Source organism: Perca flavescens, chromosome 1 (genome assembly GCF_004354835.1).
Source record: "Perca flavescens isolate YP-PL-M2 chromosome 1, PFLA_1.0, whole genome shotgun sequence".
NCBI classification, from domain to species: Eukaryota; Metazoa; Chordata; class Actinopteri; order Perciformes; family Percidae; genus Perca; species Perca flavescens.
Genome location: NC_041331.1, coordinates 32,501,555 through 32,526,097, shown reverse-complemented (window position 1 = coordinate 32,526,097; position 24,543 = coordinate 32,501,555). Strand labels below are relative to the sequence as shown.

Genomic DNA, 24,543 nt, shown 5'->3' with positions numbered 1-24,543 from the left:
GAACACATTTGGTGTTGCAAGTGTTTCTACAGCGTCTCCGCTTTGAATGAATCCCCCAAATGTAAGAGGGAAGCATGGAGTTGAACAAGCAGGAGGAAGAAGGGGTGTGTTAGAATCACCGACCGCTTTTCAGGACTCCAGCAACGACTGACCAGCCAGCCAGTGTCTGGTGAACGCGCGTGTGCGTGCGCCCATGCGTGTGCGTGTGTGCGCGTGCGTGTCTGTGTGTGGACCAGCAGCCAACACACACTTAACATTCGTTCGCAACATGGCGTGGAAGCGCCGAGAGACACGACGGCTCTCCCCCGACTAAGCTTATTGTTTGGAAATCCAGGGGACTGTTAACCAAAGAGACTTAAACATTTACAGAGAGTCATTTACCCACCGGCGGAGACAATAGCAGAGTCCAGCATGTCGCTATAACGGTATAGCTGGTTGTATAGACGTACGCTGCTACCCCACTGTTGGAAATCAAAGGCTGTACATGGCGGTGGAGAGCACAATTTGGCTGTTCTGTCTTCTTTCGCTGTTTTGTGGTCCATCCAAGCAAGGTAAAAGCACACACTTTGATCATCTGCATGTTTTTCAGTGGAGTGCATATACAGTGTGAGGCAGCGGGACACTCGTATTACACTGAAGTGCAGTTACTAGAACATAAGTGGGCTGTGATAAAAGATAGGAGAGCTACTGGGTGAATTTGCACCTTGCACGGTGATATCCCTCCGTGTTCTGTGTTCACCTCATCTGGCCTCACCGATGATCGTACGAGGCAGGGTTGGATTGTTACTTCATGGGTTTCTCTGACAGGACGCGCTGTGAGGCTTTGGCGTTACGAAGTTGCAGCACATTGCCCGAGGAGCAGCCCTGAATGGTGCCACAGAGAGCGGCCGAAGGGCTTTGAACCGACCGGGGAAGTTTCGGATCAAACACGGGATGGGGCTCATTATAAAGACGTGTGATCGGCCTTTGGTGTTTATTAATAAGAGTGGAGCGCCCTGGAAGCATCTCAGTCTTGCATGTGTCGATTGCTTTGCCCAAAAAAAAATATCTGAAGTTTTTCTCACGGTTTAATAACCGAATAGGAGTGTGCACATGGTTGTATAGACACTTGCTCAGACAGTTGAATGAGAGGATTTTAAGGAAAGAGTAATATTGTCATCAAAAGGACGTTCTCTATGCACGATCTTGATCAAATTGGAGAAGAATGTGTTTGAGAGCTGATGGTGAAACATGCACAGTAGCACATAGTTTTATTTCCCAGACATTTGCGGTGGCTCCTGAGAGTGGAAGCGTCCTTGTTGGAGAGGGAAGTCTGCCTACACAGGTGGCGACGAGTGGGTGAAACACTGACCACAGGATTTCAAAGACCTGTGCAGAATGTCAGTGGATAATACCAAAATATAAAAAGCAATATATAAAAATTATTTTATACAAAAATATAAAATGTATACATTTTTGAAAATTGTTTAAAGATGCCACATTGGTTTCCGACATTCTTCGAATTATAGATGGATCAAGAAAAACAATCGGCAGATTTATCAATTAAGAAAATGATTGTTAGTTGCAGTCCTACTTTGAATTCCCACCTAAGTATTATGGATCAGGGGCAACAGATGAAGTGAACTGAAGTCAACCTTACTTTGAATGAAATCCTAACATGTCCTGATGGGAGAACAGGCACACCATCACATTGGGCTACCTTTGACTGCCTGTGTCCAGTACCTGTAATGTCTACAATATCTTATGTCATATTTTATTGCTGATATCTTGTGTTGGTTGATTGGTTCATTAGCCCATGCAAATACTACACACGCTATTATTATTCACTATTTCTCACTGTGACACTTTTTCCAATTTCAAAGTACATCTCTTGGCAAAGATGTCTGCTTAACGATTTACATTGTTTAACAGTAATGCGGTTCGTGGGTGTTGTCTCTCTACCTGCAACACTTATGTAACACACACTTTCTTTCAAAACTTTAATACCATTGCCTTTTGTCTCATCAGCCAGTGGAGTTGTGCTTAGTGTATAGCTGCATTGTTACAGTTTTCCTTTTATCCTTCTCCTTTGTCTGGAGATAGTACATAGTTTTGCTGCTGCTGCAACTTTCTTCAATGTCTTATTATGACATAATCTGCAGTAATTATTATCAACATGATAAGAAATAAAGGAATATCGTGCACAGGGCTTGGTGTGGTGATGAAAAGTCAAGCGTGGTGGAATGAATATATCACAAACTCTAAATTACTTTGGCACATCCAGGTAGACACTATCTCCTTCTGAGAAATACTGTAATCTTATCACGAGTTCCATTACTCATTGTTCAATTATGCATATAAAGGCCTTACAAGGGAGGCAACTATAGAGGGATGCTTCCTTGACTTCCATCTGATCTAATGGTGGAAGGTCAGAGGATACAATTTATATAGAGTTAGATTACCATGCCCCGCAGACTTCAGCAGAGACAGAGTAAGGAATTACTCCCCTTGAGATCCTCCTGACAGGAGAGTAAGTGCTACACACTGGGGGCGATCACATCCAGATGATGAAATCTCTTGCGGGTAAATGGCAGTTGTGATGGTTTGTGATAAGAGTGAAGAGGAAATTGATTTATTTGCACTGTGAATTTTATTATTAAAAGTTGGTACCAAGCAGTTTTGACATTTGGTCGCTTTTATAAAGTATCACATTTAAAAAATGACTGAAAGAACATTAAACAAATCCAAGACTAACATCCATTTAAATAATTAAGAATTGTCATCAAACTGTGCTTTGGTTCAGAGCAGAAGCCACATTTGTATTGCTCTGCACAAACTGACAGCATCATCATGCATGGATTATTACTAAATAATTACTTTGCATTGTTATTAGTCATTACGGCCAGTAAACAACACCATTAGGGTGACTTGGCGTGTGCATGTTTCTCTGTGTGTGCATTTTGTTGGGTTTAGAAAGTGGAGCATGAATGTTGTGGGTTTTGGTGGTTGTGGGAACTGAGACTGGTCAGTGGGGGCCGGGTGTGATTCTGGGACATGGATGAATTAACGGGCGCTGGCGGGGCGAATTTGAGGGCAAGGGCCATTGCTACATCCACAAACAAAGAGCTTGTTTTGTCCATTCTAAAGATCAAAAGGAAGTATGTCAACTTCACTTAACATATCACAAGCAAATCAATTGTACAAAAGTGCCTGGGTGTCTGTGTTCACAGAGACAGTGAAAGTTGCAAAAAAAAGTTGTGATTTTTTTTGTTTATAGTTTGCTAGTAACCTTACCAAAAAGGCTCATGATGCTGCAAATGTTGGTATAATATGAAAATTGGTGGATTTAAGACAAAAAATAATAATGTATTGAATGAATCAAATTTGAACATATGTGTCAGTGGCTTGTTGATCTTTACATTGTTAGTTAATTTTCTATCCTGGCCTGGGCCACACATTCATGAATACGGTTTGATAAAGTACTTATTGGACTTGGACTTTAACTTATCATTACACTTACAATAACGAGCGGAGCTGTCCTCAATTTAGGTCATCCTGTAGCCTACGTCTTATCTCCGGTTTCTCCTGCATCCACCGTGTGTGTTTGTTTGTGTGTTTGTGTGTGCCCCGCCCGCACAAACAGAGAGCCGACAGGATTGAAACGGCAGCAGCTTCAGCTAATTTAAAGTCAAATGTAGTTTGTAGCTGTACGTTTTGTTGGTAAATGTGAGATGTTCGAGTGACACACGTCTCGCTTGGTCAGTGGCTCTCAGAGTGCACGTGTGACTGCTGGGATTGGTTGAAGTCGCGGGAAACTTCATGTTATTGGTCAAATTTGCGGAAAAGTGGCGGTGATTGGTCAAAATTGCCAGTCGCGCCAAATTCACGCCGATTGGTTGAATTTGTGTGAATTGGTGCGATCACGACATCACAAATTCCTGGAGGGACTGGATGTGTCTCTAATAACATTATTTGTTTATCACAGCTTCTGGTTTCCTCATGTATTAACTTGTAATGCTACCCTATACAGTAACCATATAGACTATAGTGATATGTGCTATTGTGTTCTTTGTAGTAATCTATAAATAAAAGTAAATGAAAAAGGTACAAATATCCAATCGCAGGTTTTTGAATATTTGAACACACTGTAACCCATCTTATCTAACTGAATATTATGATGACCTTAATTTAAAATAAAGGTATCCAAATGAGCAGCATTTTCTCACATGCTCTTGACATGCCTGTGGGCCAGCTCATTATTATGACCACACTGCTGATGTCTTGTTTTTAGCTTGCTTTGAAATCACCAGACTACCTCTGTGTGATTTCAGCTCTAAGAGAAATTAGATTACATTATTTTATGTGAAATTGATGGATCACTCTACAACTCAACATCTAGCTACTGTTTTTCTCAAAAAACACATTTATTCCTCCAATATTCTCAGGTCGGACGTGGTCATCTCAAGAGCTTGTTTTATACAAAGTTAATATCTGGACTGAACACCCGAGGAACATTAGCTGTAGGAAACTGCTGAAGTGACCCAGTGCAATGTTGGGCATGGTGGTGGGAGGAATATGTTTTTTTTTGAGTCAACCATTTATTCCACACACTGCACCAGGGTATTGTGGGGCAGTCCATTCTCTAGCTTAAATATCATGGAGATGTAAAGTTACACAAGGGGTTACATTTTTGGCACAGTATTTAGAGGAAGATATTTTTAATTTAGTGAGGTTGGTGTGTTACAAACATTGCATCTTTAAAAAAAAGTCTGAACAAGGTTATTTGTCATGACATTTTAAGTTTTTCCACAAAATGCAGAAATGTAAGTTTGCAATACAGTGAAGTCATGGGTTTCACTGTCACAAAAGTTGCATCACTAAATGCAAAAGCTTGAATGGCATTATGCATGACAATCAAATAACAGCAATTTCTTCCCAACAAATTTCAAAATGTACTTAAAATCTTAAACAAAACATTTTTTTCAATATTCTTTTGCTTCTGTTTACTTACATTGTGTTTTCATCAAGCTAGGGGTGTCACAACTCCAGAGTTACGTCAAGCAAAACAGACCAAATGATAAAATGTGTGTTAATAATAGATTGTTGGACAATTTAAACAAGATACTAATACAAACCTGAGATACCAAACTCTTACATTTGTGTCATCATAGAAGCTGGAAATTTCAATAGAAAGTGCAAAAAGAGCTGTGGGTAGCAACCATCCTTTCCTTTACTTTGACACTATGTAACATTTACAGCAGATACAAAGCAGCATGGGCATCCCATATTTTTCCCCTCACCACATTTTAATGTAAGTCCAAAATCCGTGTCTATTGGCCTCTAGAAATTAAACTTTCCTTTAAAGCTTGGTTTTTGTTTCTGGCACTATTTTTCTGGCTGCTGGCTGCTGTTATTTATGGTACAGATACTCATGAAATACTCATAACACAAAACACAAACACTACACAGTCAAGTTGTTGCTCTATTGTTCATATATTATCTAATAAGAGTCCAATGGGCGCCTAGACCATAAGCATAGTATGCAAGGGTTGCAGCTATATTCTCCATAGAAAGCAAGTCCAGAAATTCCTTCAACCAGTTAAATTTATTAGAGCAATATAATTTATAATAATAATAATAATAATAATAATAATAATAATAATAATAATGTATACTTTATTAATCCTGCAAGGGGAAATTCCAATGCCAATTCCACAATTTGCGTGTTTTCCAGTTCATGAGTATACTCCTCTTTACGGAGAGAAAAGCCAGCGCAACTATCCGTTGTACAGGTCATTCTTGTATATTATCCAATATTCTCCCCAATATACCTACAATAGGGAATTTAGGAATATGAACATTCAGAATAATTAAAAAAAAATCTATTACCTCAGTCCTACCACAGCCATGTCAGCACAGTTCCAATGCGTTTGGGTCCATTTGTTTTAACTTATGTGGTGTAATATAAGCTCTGTGTATGATCTTCATTTGTATAACTTTATACCTTAGACAATGGGACATTGATGTTGCATGTTTCAATATGGAATCCCAATGATGAGCTGCTGGCTGATCTGATTATGTTGTGCCAGTCCACTCCAGTGAGCTAGTGGTATTTTTTGGAGGTTATCCTTCATTCTACAGTTTCACACACTCAGTGGTATCAAAGTGGTATCAGAACAAGTAGTAGATTCAAGTTATCAACCAAGTACAGTATGCATGCACATACAGTGAAGGAGTTGTCAGTCCGTGCACTTATTGGAAGTTGCTTTGCATAAAAGTGTCAGCTAAATGAAATGTAATGTAATGTAATGACAGAAATAGCCACATAAAAAAATGATCGTATAGATTGAATAAACAGCCCCTCAGGCAGGTTGATCTTCCTTATCCACATGAGTTGACATCCATCTCTTTCTGAACTCATCTGTAATTTTTAGTGTTGAGCCACAGTTTGTTATGTCTACACCAGAAGGCCAGCTGTTCAACCTCCCATATAGTGGCAGCTACAGAATATTAAACATTTCATTTGTAGAGGGATGTATGCTGTAAGTAGAACCACTTTCCTTGGCCTTTACTATTACTGCTCATGTGTCTTATATCAGTGTGAAACGGCATTGAGGTCACCAAAAGATTTTTTCTGTGTAGGTTGTTTTTGTGGTTGTTATTTTGGCAAGTCAGTCTACTGGGTAAATGTGGAGAAAAATACATTATACCCATTTTTACCTTTCGTTCATCCATGTCCTGTAGCAGATTGAGATATACCCTCCTTAATAACTTCATGTAATTGCATTTCTAAATTAAATGATGTATAAATGAGGTACTTATTTAAATTACAGCTTTACTGACTATGTTCTAGTTGCTAGCCTTGTTTGAACGTTGGGCCCAAACTTATTGCACTTTTTCAGTATTTATGTGAACATACATACACATATCTCTTGAGACTTAAAACCAGAATTTGTTGGACAGCAGTGCGTGTGAAAAATAGCTCATTACACATTAGCGGTAAATTAAGTGTGTGTGTGTGTGTGTGTGTGTGTGTGTGTGTGTGTGTGTGTGTGTGTGTGTGTGTGTGTGGGTGTGCTGAGGTGCATAAACCCTGTGTGCCTGCCTGCTCGCTTGTGTGTAAGCATGGGTGTGTCAGCTGCGATTTGTGAGTGCATCTTGATCCCCTCCCCAGAGTCCATGCTAAATTAGGATGCATATTATTTAAAGATGCCCTGGGCTGAGTTTCAGCTGGGTATATTTGTGCAGTGAATATGTTGATTTTTATGGTGCCCTGTGTGCGCCTATTAACGCTGCCAGAGAGGCAATTTTAAGCACAGAAGTGTTTGTATGAAAGGAGACGTCTGGATTTTGTCTGCAATGAATTTAAATGATTTTCTCTCCTGGGATGTTCAATGGACTGTGATGATTTTATTTTGTTTTCATTAATGAATAGCACGGTCTCTTAGAAATATCTGAAAATAAAATGTTGTAAGTTAGTGTTAATTTTACATAAGTATAAGCAGACATGTGTGTTTACGACTAGCCTGGGTTGGATCTTAGGTAAAAGAAAAAAACAAAACATCTAAAACCTTTGACAGAGGTTAAGATAGTATAATAAGGAAAACAAATTAATTTCCTGAAGTTTCTTTTCCAATTGTTTATTTTCTGGCTTTTATTTATTCCGTTATGATGCAATTTTAACCATTAACATTTTCAGGTATAAAACATTTCAGGGGTTGTCTATCTACCAAATTTGGCTTTCACATGTGGGTCTCAGTGGTGGAAAAGTTCCATTTGACTCTTTTCAATCCTGACAGGAGGGTTACATAGAGCAGCTTCAATGGTATTTGGAATTATGCACGCGAGACAAGCCAGGTGCCAAGGTGAGAGATTTTTAAATGCAATGTGCTGCAAAGCTATCTTGTAATCTCGCCATTTGAAGGAGAGCTCTCTCTCTAATTTGGCCATCACACCAATTTCCACTTTTTTACAAAAGTAGTACAGCTTGCATAGCTCACAAATGTCACATTTCAGAGTCAAAGCTTCACCACAAAGTATTTTGTGAGCTGTTTGTACACTTTACACAGAGATCATATGTAAGAGCATTATACTCTTGAGAGGGCCTTTACCAGAAATTGTACTGCTTTGTTCACACTTGAGCCATGTAAAACATTTTTTACAAATGGCAATTTTTTGCACTGAGTTGCACCTTTATTGCATACAGAGACCAAATGTTTCCTAGTCTTTTGTAATGCTGCTATTTGTTAACTATTTGATCCCAGGAGTACAAATAGATATTACTGCTGCAATGATGCAACTCAGATGGATTGTGCTATTTCATCCTGTTGGTTTACTAGGTCATTGAGGTTAGCCAAATAGTGTAGTTGAGAACATTGCATTTCATCACATTACATGATGTGCTTCAAGCTGATGCTCGGTGTAGGGTCACAGCTCCACTGAAGTAGGTATACAGTATTTGACCTAATCAAGCCAGCAATAACCTAAATCCAAGGTCTAATCACAACCTAATTTCAATCCCAGCACTTGTTCTATCCATAGCCCCAAGTCTTGGACTTGGGTCATGTTCATTTTAAAGCTGCAGCAATATTTTGTGTAATGAGGTAACCAACATCAAAGGAAGCTCCTTATAGTAGTGGTTATTCTGTCATTCCAGAAGTTTACTCAGGGATTTTTTCAGTCACAAAAAAGTCAACTTGTCACACTGATGAGCTCTATACACCTGGGACAACTTGATTTCTCACGGACATTTGTTTATGTTACTTTGGCTTATTCTAGCAGTGTAGCTTTATGTGTGTGTGTGTGTGTGTGTGTGTGTGTGTGTGTGTGTGTGTGTGTGTGTGTGTGTGTGTGTGTGTGTACTTTTGAGACTGCATTCACATTCCTACCATTCCTCCCCAGTGTCTGCTTGGTCACATGAGTGCAGTGGAGGTTACACTGAAGGTGGGAAGATGTGGGTAGTTATAGATAAATCAATAATTTTACTGCCGAATTGTAGTTTAGCTTTAGAGTTATAGTATAATGATGAATATGTGCTGCGGAGGAAACAAGTTGTGAACACAACATTGACAATTTTGTGCAACAGTAGACTGTGCTTTAACACTCAAAGGAATTCTAATTACTACTAGAATGGCCCTAGCGGTCACACATTATTTGCATATAATTTCATATAATAATAAATCTATGAATACATTGACCTGTAATGTTAGGATATGTAAAGGGCTATGCGGTTCCGGTAGACAAGTTGTTTTGAGGCAGCAGATTTTACTGAAGTTACAATGAACATCGCCTAGGATGAAGTTGCAAAAACACCAGGTGTTTCCATTGGTAGATTATCATAGTTAATAAAACTGCAGCGTGTGTGACGATACAGACATTTTGGTATTTCTGGGATCATTTGTACATTCATACGGAGTACACTCGCCCTTTACTCCTCATTCAGATGCCATATATTACCCCAAAATCACAGGACATCTCTCCTACATCATTGATGAAAAATGTCATTATTGAGAATTCCAGTGTGAGCATAACAATATGTGAAGCTCGCTCAGTGCAGTATGCCTTTCCTCAGTGCATGTACCAGGTATTGTCACATAGTCTCATTCATCATTCTGACCTATTGTGAGATGCTCGTCCCTGATCCGTCCACACAAGCATTATAATGTACATGTGCCTCACTTCAAAAAGCAGAGTTGAGTAGGAGGAGAGTGTTTTTCAATACCTTCCAGTATGTCCCATTTTCCTGCATTTCTCTCTACATACTGGGAACCGTTACATTAATACCAGTATACCGTCTAATTCACCAACGTCACCAGCAAAAATTCCTGTTCATTCATTGTGCTGCTGCGTGAACAAACAGATTCTGATTTGGATCTCCCTGTTACTCCCATGTTAGTTTTATTGCTCGCTTTGTTGACTCATGCAAGTGGGCCTGGCACTTGACATGGCCATGTGGAGGCCCCATGCTGTTGGGAGGCCCTGCATGCAGGAATGCTGCTCTGTGATTGGAGGAAGCCAGAATGGGATGAATGAGCACTGTACATAGAGCAGGAGGCATGAGGGACTGCACTGGTACGCCCCCCTCTCTCATTCTCTATCGTCTTGCTCCCTTTCTCCCTCTTGTGCACACACACATTCAGTGGGGCACAGGAGCCATGTTTGTCTCACCACAACCCCTCTTTTTTCATTCTACACTTTCATGCCTTTTTTTGTTCTGCTAGCTTTGAGAAAAGAGTCACCGTATGATCGCGGTGATTGGAAATGTCAACTTTGTGGTTCATTATTGTATGGAAAATATGGAAACTTTTCATATTCAGATATGTGATACACTGTGACAGGGGCAAAAGCAAGTTGACAAATCATTGCACAAGTTTGAGTAACATGTTGGGCTGAAATGATTAATTTTAATAAAAATGCTTCAAATCCATCAAAACACTCAATCCACAGAGAAATGCACATAGCACGTATTCAGAAAGAGTGCTTTTAAACAAGCCGTCAGGACTTCTGTATGGTTGTGATGTCACAATTATACGATACATAAGTGTCACTATGGTGCCATTACAGTCATTCCCCGACTGCAATGACGGTGCAGAGAGACCAAGAAATGCTGACCAATCAGAGCAGACAGTTTTTTTTTGGGATGGGCAGGGGCTAAAACTGAGCTTTTCAGACAGAGGGCGAATACAGATATATTCAGACAGCGTGTATAAGAAAAATTATGTTTTTTTAAAACATCTAAACATGTTCTAGAAAAAAATAAGTGTGAAACTGCAAATGAGCATAATATGGTAAATATAAGGAAATAATGATGATGGTGTGCATTTTTCACTATTTTCTGATATTTTATTGACCTAGACATAAACATATAACTAATTAATTAAAAATGAAAATAAGTTGTTAGTTATCTTAAAATGTCAACAGTTTGCTTTTGGGAGGTCATTAGATGGTAATAATTTAGATTTATTTGTTTTTAAGTTTAAGATTTGTAATATGGCACTCGATCTAGGATCTCAAACACAGAACACTTAATTTAGTAAGATTCTTCAAATCATCAGAAATGAAGGCATCCCTTAAAGTGAATAAAGCAAGTTCCATTAGCAATTAGTCAGCTAGTGGGAGCACTATTGCTGTTGTTAGTGCGCTTCTAGCATTGCGCCGCTGTATGCAGAGGAAACACTGTAGCCATTGATACAACTGAAACTGATGTGCCCTGTAGCACGATAGTAACGATCTCTCTGTAAAGGCAGATCGAAGACACATTTTGATGGTTCACGATCTAATATCACACACCTAATTGCAGCCCTGTCAGTATGTGTAAACTCAGTTGACTCTCCAATGAACAAGTCAGAGTAAAATCTTTGATTCATTGTATCAGCTTTCTGACAGTGAGAGTGAGTGAGTGTGTTTGTGGTTACGATGACGGGGTGTGAGAAGAACCCTACTGTATTGTCATGGGAGGAAACACAGCTTGAATGGTTAACACCTGACACGGCAGCTGTTCAGATTGTCAAGTGACTCAGAGCCTCACTGTGGACTCAGTGAAATGTTGAGCTCTTTGTATGCAGCATTACTTAACTAGTAAACATAGTTATTTGCCATCAGAGCAATTTAAGACTCATAAAGTGTGTTGAATGTGTGGCATTGTTCAGACTCCTGATGGCGCTTTATATTAAACACAGAACCCAATGCCCAAGGCAACATTTTTCACATGGAAAGCCAGGGTGATGACAACTCATCCGTAGCCCGTGGGACTACGGATGGAAATTAGCCCTTGGCTACAATCCGGCACGTTTACATGCATGTATTCCATGTTTGTTTATTAACATGCACTGTCCCAATCAAATAAATATAGATTTTGCATGAAGCCTCCTTGATAAAAGCCCAAGTATGTAGACAGCAGTGAGACTTTCTGTTTCTTGTTATTACACAGGCATTTCCACTGCATACTGAAACCTGAGAGTCCTCATCTCCCTACAGGGTTGATTGTTAGATGCCTCTATGCTCAGATTATCACAACTGTGGCTTCAAAATATTGATTAATTCACACTCCGGATAGTTTTCGGCCACAAGTACGTGTAAGTGTCCGGGCTATTTTTTTACCTTGTTGTTATCGATATAAGGTGATTTCATTAATAAACAAAGGCTGCACTGAGACAACAGGCGAGCACTAGTTGAGCTTGATTTGAGCTTTGTTTGTGGCATCCAGACCTACCACACACACACACACACACACACACACACACACACACACACACACACACACACACACACAGGCGTTATTCTGCTGTAAACGGCCCAGTGCTATCAATCAGACCATCTGTCCCTGTCCACTCAGCCTGTATTTAGGTTTCAGTGCATAGTCATATCCTAAACCGTTGTTTTACCGATATAATACATTACTAACATCATTCAGGAACAACTTGTAGCAATTATCTACTGCTGCTGTGTCAATTTAGCAGAAGGTACAAGGCACTCTGGTTATCCTCACTTTTGAGTGCTTTAGTGGTCTCTCTTCACAAAAGCGTTTGTAATAACATTTTCTGCACTGTTCAGTCCTGCATTTTCTGCACTGTTCAGTCCTGTATTTAGTTCTTTAATTTTGGGTTTCTACTAGGGGTGCACAATATATCGACTCAATATCGTTATCACGATATCACGTTGCGCGATATTATACCGGAAGTCTCGCGATAATTACGCGATATTTTGTTTACGTTGCATCCCGCCCGACATGTAACCAAAGAGTATAGAAGCAACAAGAGGAGAAACTCAATAGAACATTGTGTTGCATTCAGTCCAAGATGGCGGAGCTGCACTCAATAGACTGTTCCATTGCAAGCTGCAGCACAACGTTCTATTGAGTTTAGCCTCTTGTTACGTCTACACTCTTTGATGCACCTCTGGAAAATACACATCACTTGGTAGCTGTCAGTACCCGATCTGTTCCAACTGCACAATCCGTTCTGCGCATGCGCAAGATGTTCGCGCATGCGCTGTGGTACGATGATTTACGACACTACCCGATCTGTTCCCACACTAGCCTCCACCGGGAAGCTAACGTTAGTTTAGCTAATAGCTAATTCGGGCGGACCGCTAGGTGATTATAGCGGTCTGCCATTAACCTCCACTGGGAAGCTAACGTTACTTTAGCTAACAGTTCATTTGGCTAACCGCTAGCTGATTGTAGCGGTATGCCGTCCGTCAGCCTCCACAGTTAAGCTAACGTTAGTTTAGCTAACAGCTAATTCGGCTAACCGCTAGCTGAGACAGCATGCAAACTTTTAAAAGACCCTCAAAATAAAACTTCAAAACAAACGTTAACATATATAACAGCTGTTACGTCAGTTCTACTTTACTTGTGCTCATTTAAAATACAATCACTCAATATTTGTCTTTATTGTTACTGTAAAGTCTTAATTTTGCTGTAGCCTGCTTTTCCCATTATGTTTGACTTAACATTATTTTAGACTGAATCTAGCTGTCCGTTCTGCCTGCACGATCCGTTCTGCGCATGCGTTATTTGTCGGCTAGCGGTTAGCCGAATTAGCTGTTAGCTAAACTAACGTTAGCTTGGGTGGAGGCTAGCGTGGAACAGATCGGGCAGCAAAATTACGAATCCCACTATGGCCACGCCAAGACCCGCCCTACGAAGCAGCTCGATTGGTTGGGGTTAGGCATTTCACCTCGAGTGGTTAAGGTTAGGGTTAGGGGATTGGTCAGGGGATAGGACCTGTACATGTAAGCATGGACGCCTGGCCAATAGTAGTGTGTGAACGCTATTGAAGGGCGGGTCTTGGCGTGGCCATAGTGGGATTCGTAATATCGCGATCGGGCAGGTCGTAAAACAGTATTATCATCTGCGCATGCGTGAACATCATGCGCATGCGCAGAACGGATTGTGCAGGCGGAACGGATCGGGTACTGACACCAGCGTTGCAATTCCCCGACTAATTTCCTGGTTCTCCTTCTCCATAAACAACATGAAATCAAGGGGAGGGTTAACTTCTCCTGCTCCAGATTTCCCACCGTGTTCAGAAAGAACAGAGGAGACACTTTTCTCTCACTATAACGTTAGAGTTGTTACTGACTCCGAAGAAAAACGCCGTCACTCTCTCACTTCTTCCTCGCTGTACCACACACACAGCGGCTGGCTCGACGCACACACCAGCGGCGAAGTATAAACAAACATCAGCTGCGTGGAGCGCCTTATTTAGGTGCCACTTAAATGCCTGCGCTTCTCTCTGATGATCCGAAAACGGACGTTAGAGGGAACTGAAACATCGCCGCACGGGAGGCTAGTTAAAACAAACACTTGGCATTAGCGTTAGCTAGTTAGCGCTACACCTGACAGCAGGTAACATTAGCTAGCAGCTAACCGAGCATTTTAACCGAGTAAAAAATGAGGTAAAAATGCTGACAGCTAAACGGTGAAGAGTGTGTCTGTATTTCACTTGAGATAACTGTAACACCAGACTGTAGCTGCCGTTTTTTGAAAACCATTGACATATATATAAGGTTTGGCCCTTTGGCCTCGCCAGCCTCGTGCTGCATTCAAAGTAATTGTAAAATACCCTTTTCCCAGCCAATGTTTTTTGTTGTTGTTGTTAACAGGAATTTACTGGTGAAATAAGATATTGTTATAAGTTATTGTTATTACAATTTTAATAAATCATTACATTTTAAATATATATATATATATATATATATATATATATATATATATATATATATATATATATATATATATCTCATTCTTTCAATTCAGGCAACATTTTAAATGTATTGTTTTAGCACTGGGAAATATGAAATCTATTTTCGATGTGTTTTCCCATAACTTTGGTAATTTTACATATGTTTAAAAATATCGAAATTAATATCAATATCGAAATATTCATTATCGATATCGCAATATCACATCATATTTTTCAATATCGTGCACCCCTAGTTTCTACCTTTGTCTCATATCCTCTCTCTTTCCATCTCTTGTTTGCAACCTCTTACGGCCTATTTGGCACTTATTAATGCAACACTAAAGTGCTTGTACCAGATTTAAGCCACGCTTGCAGTGTAGTTCTGTGGTTGGCAATGTCAGTCTGTTGGTCATTCCAGCACCTTGGTACAGACTGAAGTATCTCAACTATTGGATGGATTTCCATGGAATGTGCTACAGATATCCATGTTCCATTCATGATGAATTGTAACTAACTTTATTAAGCCCTAATCAGTTCATCTTGCAGCACCATGAGGTCAAATTATACATTTGTCCAATACTTTGATTACCTGCAAAACAAATGGCATTCCTATCAGCCTCAGCTGTACATTGTGTTTAGTGCTAATTTGCTAATAGTAGCATGTTAAACTAAGATGGTGAACATGGTCATTATGCCTGCTAAACATCAGCATGTTAGCATTGTCAATGGGAGCATCTTGGCATGCCAACGTACAACAAACATTTAAACAGCATTTAGCTCAAGAGTATACAGAAGCCAACTTGATCAGGCAATAACTGTGCAAAACAGATGAGATATACAGGGTATATCAGCATCGGGTAAAAAGAACATTCATTTGCACTCTTTTAGCAGAGCCTCTTTGTGCATATCTCTAGTTCCTGAAAGGCCTGAGGTATTGTATAGCTTCACTTTAGAGACTGTGGAAACCTGAGCTGTGGCCTCTTAGCCATTGGGTGTCCAGTCTCTGTTGACAGTAAACTGGGCCGGGTGAAATATTCACTGTGTTGGGTCACTCTCCTGCTCCTACTCCTCCTCTTTCTCCTTCTGTTCTCCCAAACGTTTTGTGAATAGGTGATCCATTAACAGAAATTGACCAGCGGAATAGCGTTGATGGTATCGAGAGCACTGCCCTCCTAACTTCTCCATTTCCCCTGCCTTTTCTCTCTTCTTCTCCAGCTGAGTGACAGACAGGGACAGTCTGTTTCTTTGTCTCTGTGTGTTTTGTTTCTTTTGTCTCTCATTTCTGTGTATTTCATTGTGAATAGAATTACAAATCAGTCTTTAATCTATCCACTTATCTATTAATCTACCTGATATATGGCAGTAGCATGGAGGTAGGCCTACATCAAACGTTATTCAATCAAAAGACAAAATCTTGGGGATCATACCACCACTGTATTCCTACTTTATCCAAATTAATGTTATTGGTGCAATTAAAAAGCTATTACGGATCCGGATAAGGTATCAAAATTGTTGCTGATCGGCTAAAGAGGCCCTGTATCATTTTTGTGTGGTACGTTTGCTTCTTTGTTTCTTTTTCTCCTGTTGTCTGTTGAGCTCCATTTCATCCTCTCTCCCTTTTGCAAACCACTGTCCTGTCTCTACTTAGAGAGAGCTATGAACCTCTTGGCACAGTGCCATCACAATCCATTCACTACAGCTTAGTGAGACCTCACAGCCGCTACTATCCCAGAGTTCACCCTGTCCTTTCCAGCAGCTCCCATTTGTACAGTAAAATGGCAAAATGGCCACTTCATAGATCCCCCCCCCCCTCTCACCACATTGTGTCCTCATGAGACACTGACAATTACTCTGTGGGCTTACACACATCTGTGTGTGTTGTAAGAACCATGTGGGTACATGTCAGCATGTGAATATTTGTGCGTGCGTGCGTGTGTGCCTGTGTGTGTATATGTGTGTGTCAAATAGCCACAAATCTAGGACATATTGAGCTTGCTGGTGCGAATGTGTGTCTTAGTATCATGTGTTTTATTCCAGTGAAAGCCACTACTTAACATATGTGATATGCTTACTTTGCCTACTTTTTTAGCACATGCTTGTCCTGTAATGGGACTCTACTGTTAGAGCAACTTTTTTAGGTTGGACACCTATGTTTTATTTTATCTCATTATATAATTAGTTTTACACAGGTTAAGATGTCCAAACCTAAAATAAAATTAGTGTTTTGCAGTTTTTTTTTTTCCTATTTTGCATGTTCCTTATCACACGTCTACTCCAGTTTTGTGAGGTGTAATGGCTTTCATATCCAACGCAGAATGATCCCCATCTCTCGCCAAGTGAAACCATTGGCAGTGAGCTGGGAAATGGCTGCTAACGTTTTAATGACTTAATGAGACCTAATTAGTTGAAATGGGAATCAGGAAGAGAGTAGCCGTGGTAGTTATCTGTGTGTGTTGCCATGCTTGTCCATCCATCCATCCATCCATCTTCGTCCGCTTATCCGGTGTCGGGTCGCGGGGGGAGCAGCTCCAGCAGGGGACCCCAAACTTCCCTTTCCCGAGCAACATTAACCAGCTCCGACTGGGGATCGGCGTTCCCAGGCCAGGTTGGAGATATAATCCCTCCACCTAGTCCTGGGTCTTCCCCGAGGCCTCCTCCCAGCTGGACGTGCCTGGAACACCTCCCTAGGGAGGTGCCCAGGGGGCATCCTTACCAGATGCCCGAACCACCTCAACTGGCTCCTTTCGACGCAAAGGAGCAGCGGCTCTACTCCGAGCTCCTCACGGATGAGTGAGCTTCTCACCCTATCTCTAAGGGAGACGCCAGCCACCCTCCTGAGGAAACCCATTTCAGCCGCTTGTACCCTGGATCTCGTTCCTTCGGTCATGACCCAGCCCCCATGACCATAGGTGAGGGTAGGAACGAAAACTGACCGGTAGATCGAGAGCTTTGCCTTCTGGCTAAGCTCTCTTTTCGTCACAACGGTGCGATAGATTGAATGCAATACCGCACCCGCTGCGCCGATTCTCCGACCAATCTCCCGCTCCATTGTCCCCTCACTCGCGAACACAACCCCAAGGTACTTGAACTCCTTCACTTGGGGTAAGGACTCATTCCCTACCTGGAGAAGGCATTCCATCGGTTTCCTGCTGAGAACCATGGCCTCAGATTTAGAGGTGCTGATCCTCATCCCAACCGCTTCACACTCGGTTGCGAACCGATCCAGTGAGTGCTGAAGGTCGCAGGCCGATGATGCCATCAGGACCACATCATCTGCAAAGAGCAGCGATGAGATCCCCAGCCCACCAAACTGCAACCCCTCCCCACCCGACTACGCCTCGATATCCTGTCCATAAATACTACAAACAGGATTGGTGACAAAGCGCAGCCCTGGCGGAGGCCAACCCTCACCTGAAACGAGTCCGACTTGCTACCGAGAACCCGGACACAGCTCTCGCTTTGGTTGTACAGAGATTGGATGGCCCTGAGAAGAGACCCCCTCACCCCATACTCCCGCAGCACCTCCCACAGTATCTCCCGGGGACCCGGTCATACGCCTTCTCCAAATCCACAAAACACATGTAGACCGGTTGGGCATACTCCCAGGCTCCCTCCAGGATCCTTGAGAGTGAAGAGCTGGTCCGTTGTTCCACGACCAGGACGGAATCCGCATTGTTCCTCCTCAACCCGAGGTTCGACTATTGGCCGAACCCTCCTTTCCAGCACCTTGGAGTAGACTTTACCAGGGAGGCTGAGAAGTGTGATACCCCTATAATTGGCACACACCCTCTGGTCCCCCTTTTTAAAAAGGGGAACCACCACCCCAGTCTGCCACTCCTTTGGCACCGTCCCAGACTTCCACGCAATGTTGAAAAGGCGTGTCAACCAGGACAGCCCCTCCACACCCAGAGCCTTGAGCATTTCTGGACTGATCTCATCAATCCCCGGGCTTTGCCACTGTGTAGTTGTTTGACTACATCAGTGACTTCCGCCTGGGAAATCGACGACAATCCCCCATTATCCTCCAGCTCTGCCTCTAACATAGAGGGCGTATTAGTCGGATTCAGGAGTTCCTCAAAGTGCTCCTTCCACCGCCCTATTACCTCCTCAGTTGAGGTCAACAGTGTCCCATCCTTACTGTACACAGCTTGGATGGTTCCCCTTTTCCCCCTCCTGAGGTGGCGAACAGTTTTCCAGAAGCACTTTGGTGCCGACCGAAAGTCCTTCTCCATGTCTTCTCCAAACTTCTCCCACACCCGCTGCTTTGCCTCTTTCACGGCAGAGGCTGCAGCCCGCCGGCCCGCCGGTACCCTGCAACTGCCTCCGAGTCCTCCGGGATAACATATCCCGGAAAGACTCCTTCTTCAGTCGGACGGCTTCCCTGACCACCGTTGTCCACCACGGTGTTCGTGGGTTACCGCCCCTTGAGGCACCTAAGACCCTAAGACCACAGCTCCTCGCTGCAGCTTCAGCAATGGAAACTTTGAACATTGTCCACTCGGGTTCAATGCCCCCAGCCTCCACAGGGATGCACGAAAAGCTCCGCCCGGAGGTGTGAGTTGAAAGTCTGTTGGACAGGGGCCTCCTCCAGACGTTCCCAATTTACCCGCACTACACGTTTGGGCTTACCAGGTCTGTCCAGAGTCTTCCCCACCCTCTGACCCAACTCACCACCAGATGGTGATCGGTTGACAGCTCTGCCCCTCTCTTCACCCAGTGTCCAAAACATACGGCCTCAGATCAGATGAAACGATTATGAAATCGATCATTGACCTTTGGCCTAGGGTGCTCTGGTACCAGGTACACTTATGAGCATCCCTATGTTCGAACATGGTGTTCGTTATAGACAATCCATGACTAGCACAGAAGTCCAACAACAAACAACCACTCTGGTTTAGATCAGGGAGGCCGTTCCTCCCAATCACGCCTCTCCAGGTGTCTCCATCATTGCCCACGTGTGCGTTGAAGTCCCCCAGCAGAACAATGGAGTCCCCCACTGGAGCCCCATGCAGGACTCCAGTCAAGGTCTCAAGAAGGCCGAATACTCCGAACTCCTGTTTGGTGCATATGCACAAACAACAGTCAGAGTTTTCCCCCCACAACCCGCAGGCGTGGGGAGGCGACCCTCTCGTCCACGGGGTAAACTCCAACACAGCGGGCGCTCAGCCGGGGCTTGTGAGTATCCCCACACCCGCCCGGCGCCTCACACCCTGGGCAACTCCGGAGAAGAAAAGAGTCCAACCCCTATCCAGGAGTATGGTTCCAGAACCAAGACTGTGCGTGAGGTAAGCCCCACCAGATCTAACGGTAGCGCTCCACCTCCCGCACCAGTTCCGGCTCCTTCCCCCCACAGAGGTGACGTTCCCACGTCCCCAGAGCCAGCGTCTGCTGCCCGGGTCTGGTCCGTCGAGGCCCCTGACCTTCACTGCCACCCATGTGGCATCGCACCCGACCCCAACGGTTCCTCCCACAGGTGGTGGGCCCATGGGATGGAGAGGGAGTTGCCACGTAGCTTGTTCGGGCTGTGCCCGGCCGGGCTCCGTGGCAAACCCGGCCACCAGGCGCTCGCCGAGCCCACCGTCTGGGCCTGGCTCCAGGCAGGGGCCCGGGCTTCCTCCGGGCAGGGTCACTCCATCTCTGCTTAGCTTTTTCATTGGGGTTTTTGAACCATTCTTTGTCTGGCCCCTCACCTGAGACCACTTTGCCTTGGGAGACCCTACCAGGAGCACAAAGCTTCAGACAACACAGCCCTCAGGTTCACAGAGACACACAAACCTCTCCACCACGATAAGGTGATGGTTCACGGAGAGGGGCCATGCTTGTATGCAGGTGTTTCTGTTCCTGTTTTGAGCATGTTTAAATGTCTTTTACATGTGATGTTTATCTCTTTGTATGGGTTTTGGGTGCATGTGCATGTATGTTTATGTTGTCTCTCTGTGTGTGTGTGTGTGTGTGTGTGTGTGTGTGTGTGTGTGTGCGTGTGCGTGTGCGTGTAGTGCCACAAACCTGTGAGTGTGTGGTGTGTGTGTGTGTGTGTGTGTGTGCGTGTGCGTGTGCGTATAGTGCCACAAACCTGTGAGTGTGTGGTGTGTGTGTGTGTGTGTGCGTGTGTGTCAGAGCGCTGTGCAGCCTTTCTCAGCATTACCTAGCCTCTTCATCAGGAAGTGATGGTGGGGGGTCAGGCCTCATTTAATCAAGGAAAAAATTCCATCTCCCATTAACTTAATTAATCCAACACTGGAGAAAGAAAAGCTGAAAGAAACCTGTGTGTGTGTGTGTGTGTGTGTGTGTGTGTGTGTGTCTGTCTGTCTGTCTGTCTGTGTGTGTGTGTGTGTGTGTGTGTGTGTGTGTGTGTGTGTGTGTGTGTGTGTGTGTGTGCTAATGTGCGTACGGTATGTGAGAAAATAGGGTTTCTAAGCTGGAATCATGAAGAGGTTTGTCAAATTAACTATAGAAGGGAAGTTTAAATGATATTACTTGCACCGGTACAGTAATGACTTCATGAAAAAGAAATTTTACTTAACATAATATTTGTCAGTTATAGATGAGCCGAGGTTCTAGGAGGAAGTAAACAATCTTGTACAACCCTGTGTTTAACACTTTGATGTATGGAATGGATTTCACTGCTTTCAGTGCTTTTGCTAATAAATCTATCCTATATATATATCCAGTAGAACCTTTTACATGTTGAAAATATAGTCATCAAATACATTTTTAATGAAATGAATATAAAGGCTATAATTTCAAAAATGTAAACGTTTCTCTGAAATTTGGTTCAGTTTTAACAGATAACTGGATGTCCATTCTTTGCTGTAATCAGCTGCTCCACCAACAAACTGAGACTTTGGAAAAGAGTTTTTTCATAAACCAGCAAGTCATTCCTGGTGGGTTTAATTGCTGCACTGTACATTTACATATAGACTGTGGAGGTTGGGGAAGCGATATAGCTAATGTTTTTTTTTTCTCAAAGCTAATTTCAAACTAGTGAGGGTTGAGACTAAAAAACCTCCACATTTACACAGACTACTTTCATCAGACAGAGAGGCAACTGGCGTCAACACAAACATCTCTGCTTTTACTGTCAGTGTAAATGTGCACTTGAGAACACAACACATAAGTAAGATGCCAGCTTTGTCAATAGAGGAGGTCAGACAATAGGAATATAAAGGTTTTCAAAGCAATATCAGGCAACTCAAATTGCTCAATTCAAAATCCTTACTGTGTCAAATACAAGTGTCCAATAAGGATATAATGAATATATACAATATATGATTTATTTTCTTTAAAGTGATTTCCTTTTTCATTATGTATTTACATCATTCATGCTCCCCTCTTTCCTAAACATTGAAATGTACTAATATGGAGATGTTCAAAACAAGTGATTACAAGACAAATCAGTTTCAGTTAATTCATTATATGCTGTGCAGTACTAGACTAAAGACATATTTTGCAATGTTTTATCATAATTACTACCCACCATACCTGTGCCTGCTAAGTGCTAAATATGTGTGATCTACTAAAAGTAGAAAACAAAACTCACAGATAAGTCTTTGTTTTCCTTGATCCTTACCACTGCTGTGCATCTGATACTCTTTTTAAGATAGAGAACTGTGCATTGGGCTACTTTCCATTATATCTAATGCTATCCAGCCTGTTCATAAAAGATAATTAGCTGCCGTCGTGTCAGTCAAGTTTTGAAGTCTTCAGGGCTTTTTGTCTCTCATCTCCGGTTCTCTCTTGATCTTTCCCCTCTTCTTTTTTCATTAGTTCTCAAAAACTCAATTAGAACTGTGTTTCACAGCACTTACTGATGTATAATAGAGAACAAATACATAGTTGTGTAGGTGTGATACAGTGTACATGTAAAGATAGGAGAAATCGTAATTGGTTTATGGTTTAATATCTATTTTTTTTACTATTTTGTTACTATTTTGTTAAATGGTCTTGAATATTGTAGTTACTGTGTCATCTTTTCTTGATTTTTGTCTGGGTGGGTGGTGATGACGAAGGGGGGGAGCTTCGTCATTCATGTGGCTCATGTGGCTAGTTGTATGTTTTGTATATTGTTAAAAAATAAAATAAAAATCTGCAGGTAATGTGTTAAAACATACACAACATAACCATTAATGCATTTATTTTCTTCTTCTTTCTTCTTTTCTTTCAAAATTATGTTTTACATCTTTTTTTAAACAATGAAGTTTTAGCATGGTAAAATTGCTGTGGTTAAACAACATTATCTCCTTTAAGAGCAGTTTATGCAGCTCTCTGCCGCTCATTTCACACCAGCTCATCAACCTCTCACTCCATGACATCCCCTCTCTCTCACTGACTCTAATGTCCTGCCGCTGACATAAAAAACCTTTCATGCCGCTGCCACCATTTCATTTTCAGAGCAAATTTTTCTTCTGAGTATGGCCTCCTCTCTGTCCCCAACACACCCTGCCCCTGGAATGCACTACCCATATCCATCTCTGCTGCCAACACTATTGATTGTTTTGAAGTTATGCTATAAAATGACAAATTGCCAAATGCTGAAATAAATAAAGTAGACAAAAATAGCCAGAAATGACATATGAGGTAGATGTGTAAATAATTGGATCAATTGAGAAGAAAATAGTTTAGCTGTGATAGTGGCTGTGTGGCTGTGATAGTGTGATAGTGTTCACAGAGCAATACAAATGCTCCTACAGAGGGATGCAGAGAGGCTCTGTATATATTGTGCATATTATACTGACAAATGCATTTCAAAGTGAAACTTTACGGACATATTTTTTTTAGAATAAAGACTTATTAACCTATGTGGCAGGTACAGAGCATGGTTAACAAACCTTTTTTTTGTCTTTGTCTCACACAGAAAAGCCTGTTTCGGTGGAGCTGAGCTGCGGGGCTGGGCCCAGCCATGTAGTGTTGGAGCCAGGTTTGCCCCTCTTGCTGGACTGCAACCTCGGGGCCAGCAATACACCTTTCAATGTCACCTGGCTTCAGGATGGCCAGCCTCTGCCTCTGGAGGGGGGTGACTTCCTGCGGTATTTGGCCAATGGATCCCTCCTCCTGCTGCCAACCTCTATGGATGGCCAGTCTCCTCAGGGAGTGGAGGGCGGCTACAGCTGTGTGAGTGCCAGTGCCCATGGAGCGCTGACCAGCCGGACTGTAAATGTTCTCCTAGCAAGTAGGTGTCCAGCAGATGCATTTGCAAATCCTGCAGTCCTCTCGCATGTTCATGCCCATGCCCGTGTATGGCATCTGTTTTTTTATTAGTGAAATGTGTCAAAATGAATGCAAATCAAAGCTTGCATGCTGCAAGTGTAGGGCCCCAGATTAGCTGGAAGCTCAGAATTGTGTATCGGTGTAATATGTATATATAATATATATAGTGGTTTATTCTGTCTTTCTGTAGCCCTGATAGACAAAGGATTTGTCCAGAGTGTATCTGGCCTTTCACCCAATGCATGCTGGGATAGGCTCCAATACCCAAGTGTAGAAAGTCCATGGATAGATAGATGGATAGAAAATAAAAGATCGAATAGATGGAGTACAACTGAAACTATTAGTAAATTAATCGATTAGTTGATCAACAGAAAATTAACTCGCAACAATTTTAAGTAAAAAAGCCACAAATTTACTGGTTCCAGCATCTCAGGTGTGAATATTTGCTGCTTTTTGCAGTCTTCTTTAATAGTAAATATTGCATGTCTTTAGGTTTTTAGACTCTCGGTTGGGCAATACAAGACATTTGGAGACGTCACCTCTGGGAAATTGTGAAGGACCTGACATTTTATCGAAAGTAATCCTAAGGTTGGGCTAATGTTAATGAGATAAATTTGTAGCACGAAAAAAATTATATATATAATATATTAATATTATGAAAGCACACCTT

At 42.2% G+C, this 24,543-nt stretch overlaps 1 protein-coding gene across 1 annotated transcript in view; it reads left to right on the top strand.

Annotated features, from left to right (window-relative positions):
* Nucleotides 1-276: 276 nt before the first annotated feature.
* Nucleotides 277-24,543, top strand: part of igdcc4 (immunoglobulin superfamily, DCC subclass, member 4) — a 55,829-nt gene continuing 31,562 nt past the window's right edge. The window contains exons 1-2 of the mRNA XM_028578843.1: nt 277-551; nt 23,521-23,835. Of these exons, the coding sequence (XP_028434644.1) occupies nt 485-551; nt 23,521-23,835 (382 nt within the window). The 5' untranslated portion in view covers nt 277-484. The remainder of the gene's footprint in view (nt 552-23,520; nt 23,836-24,543) is intronic.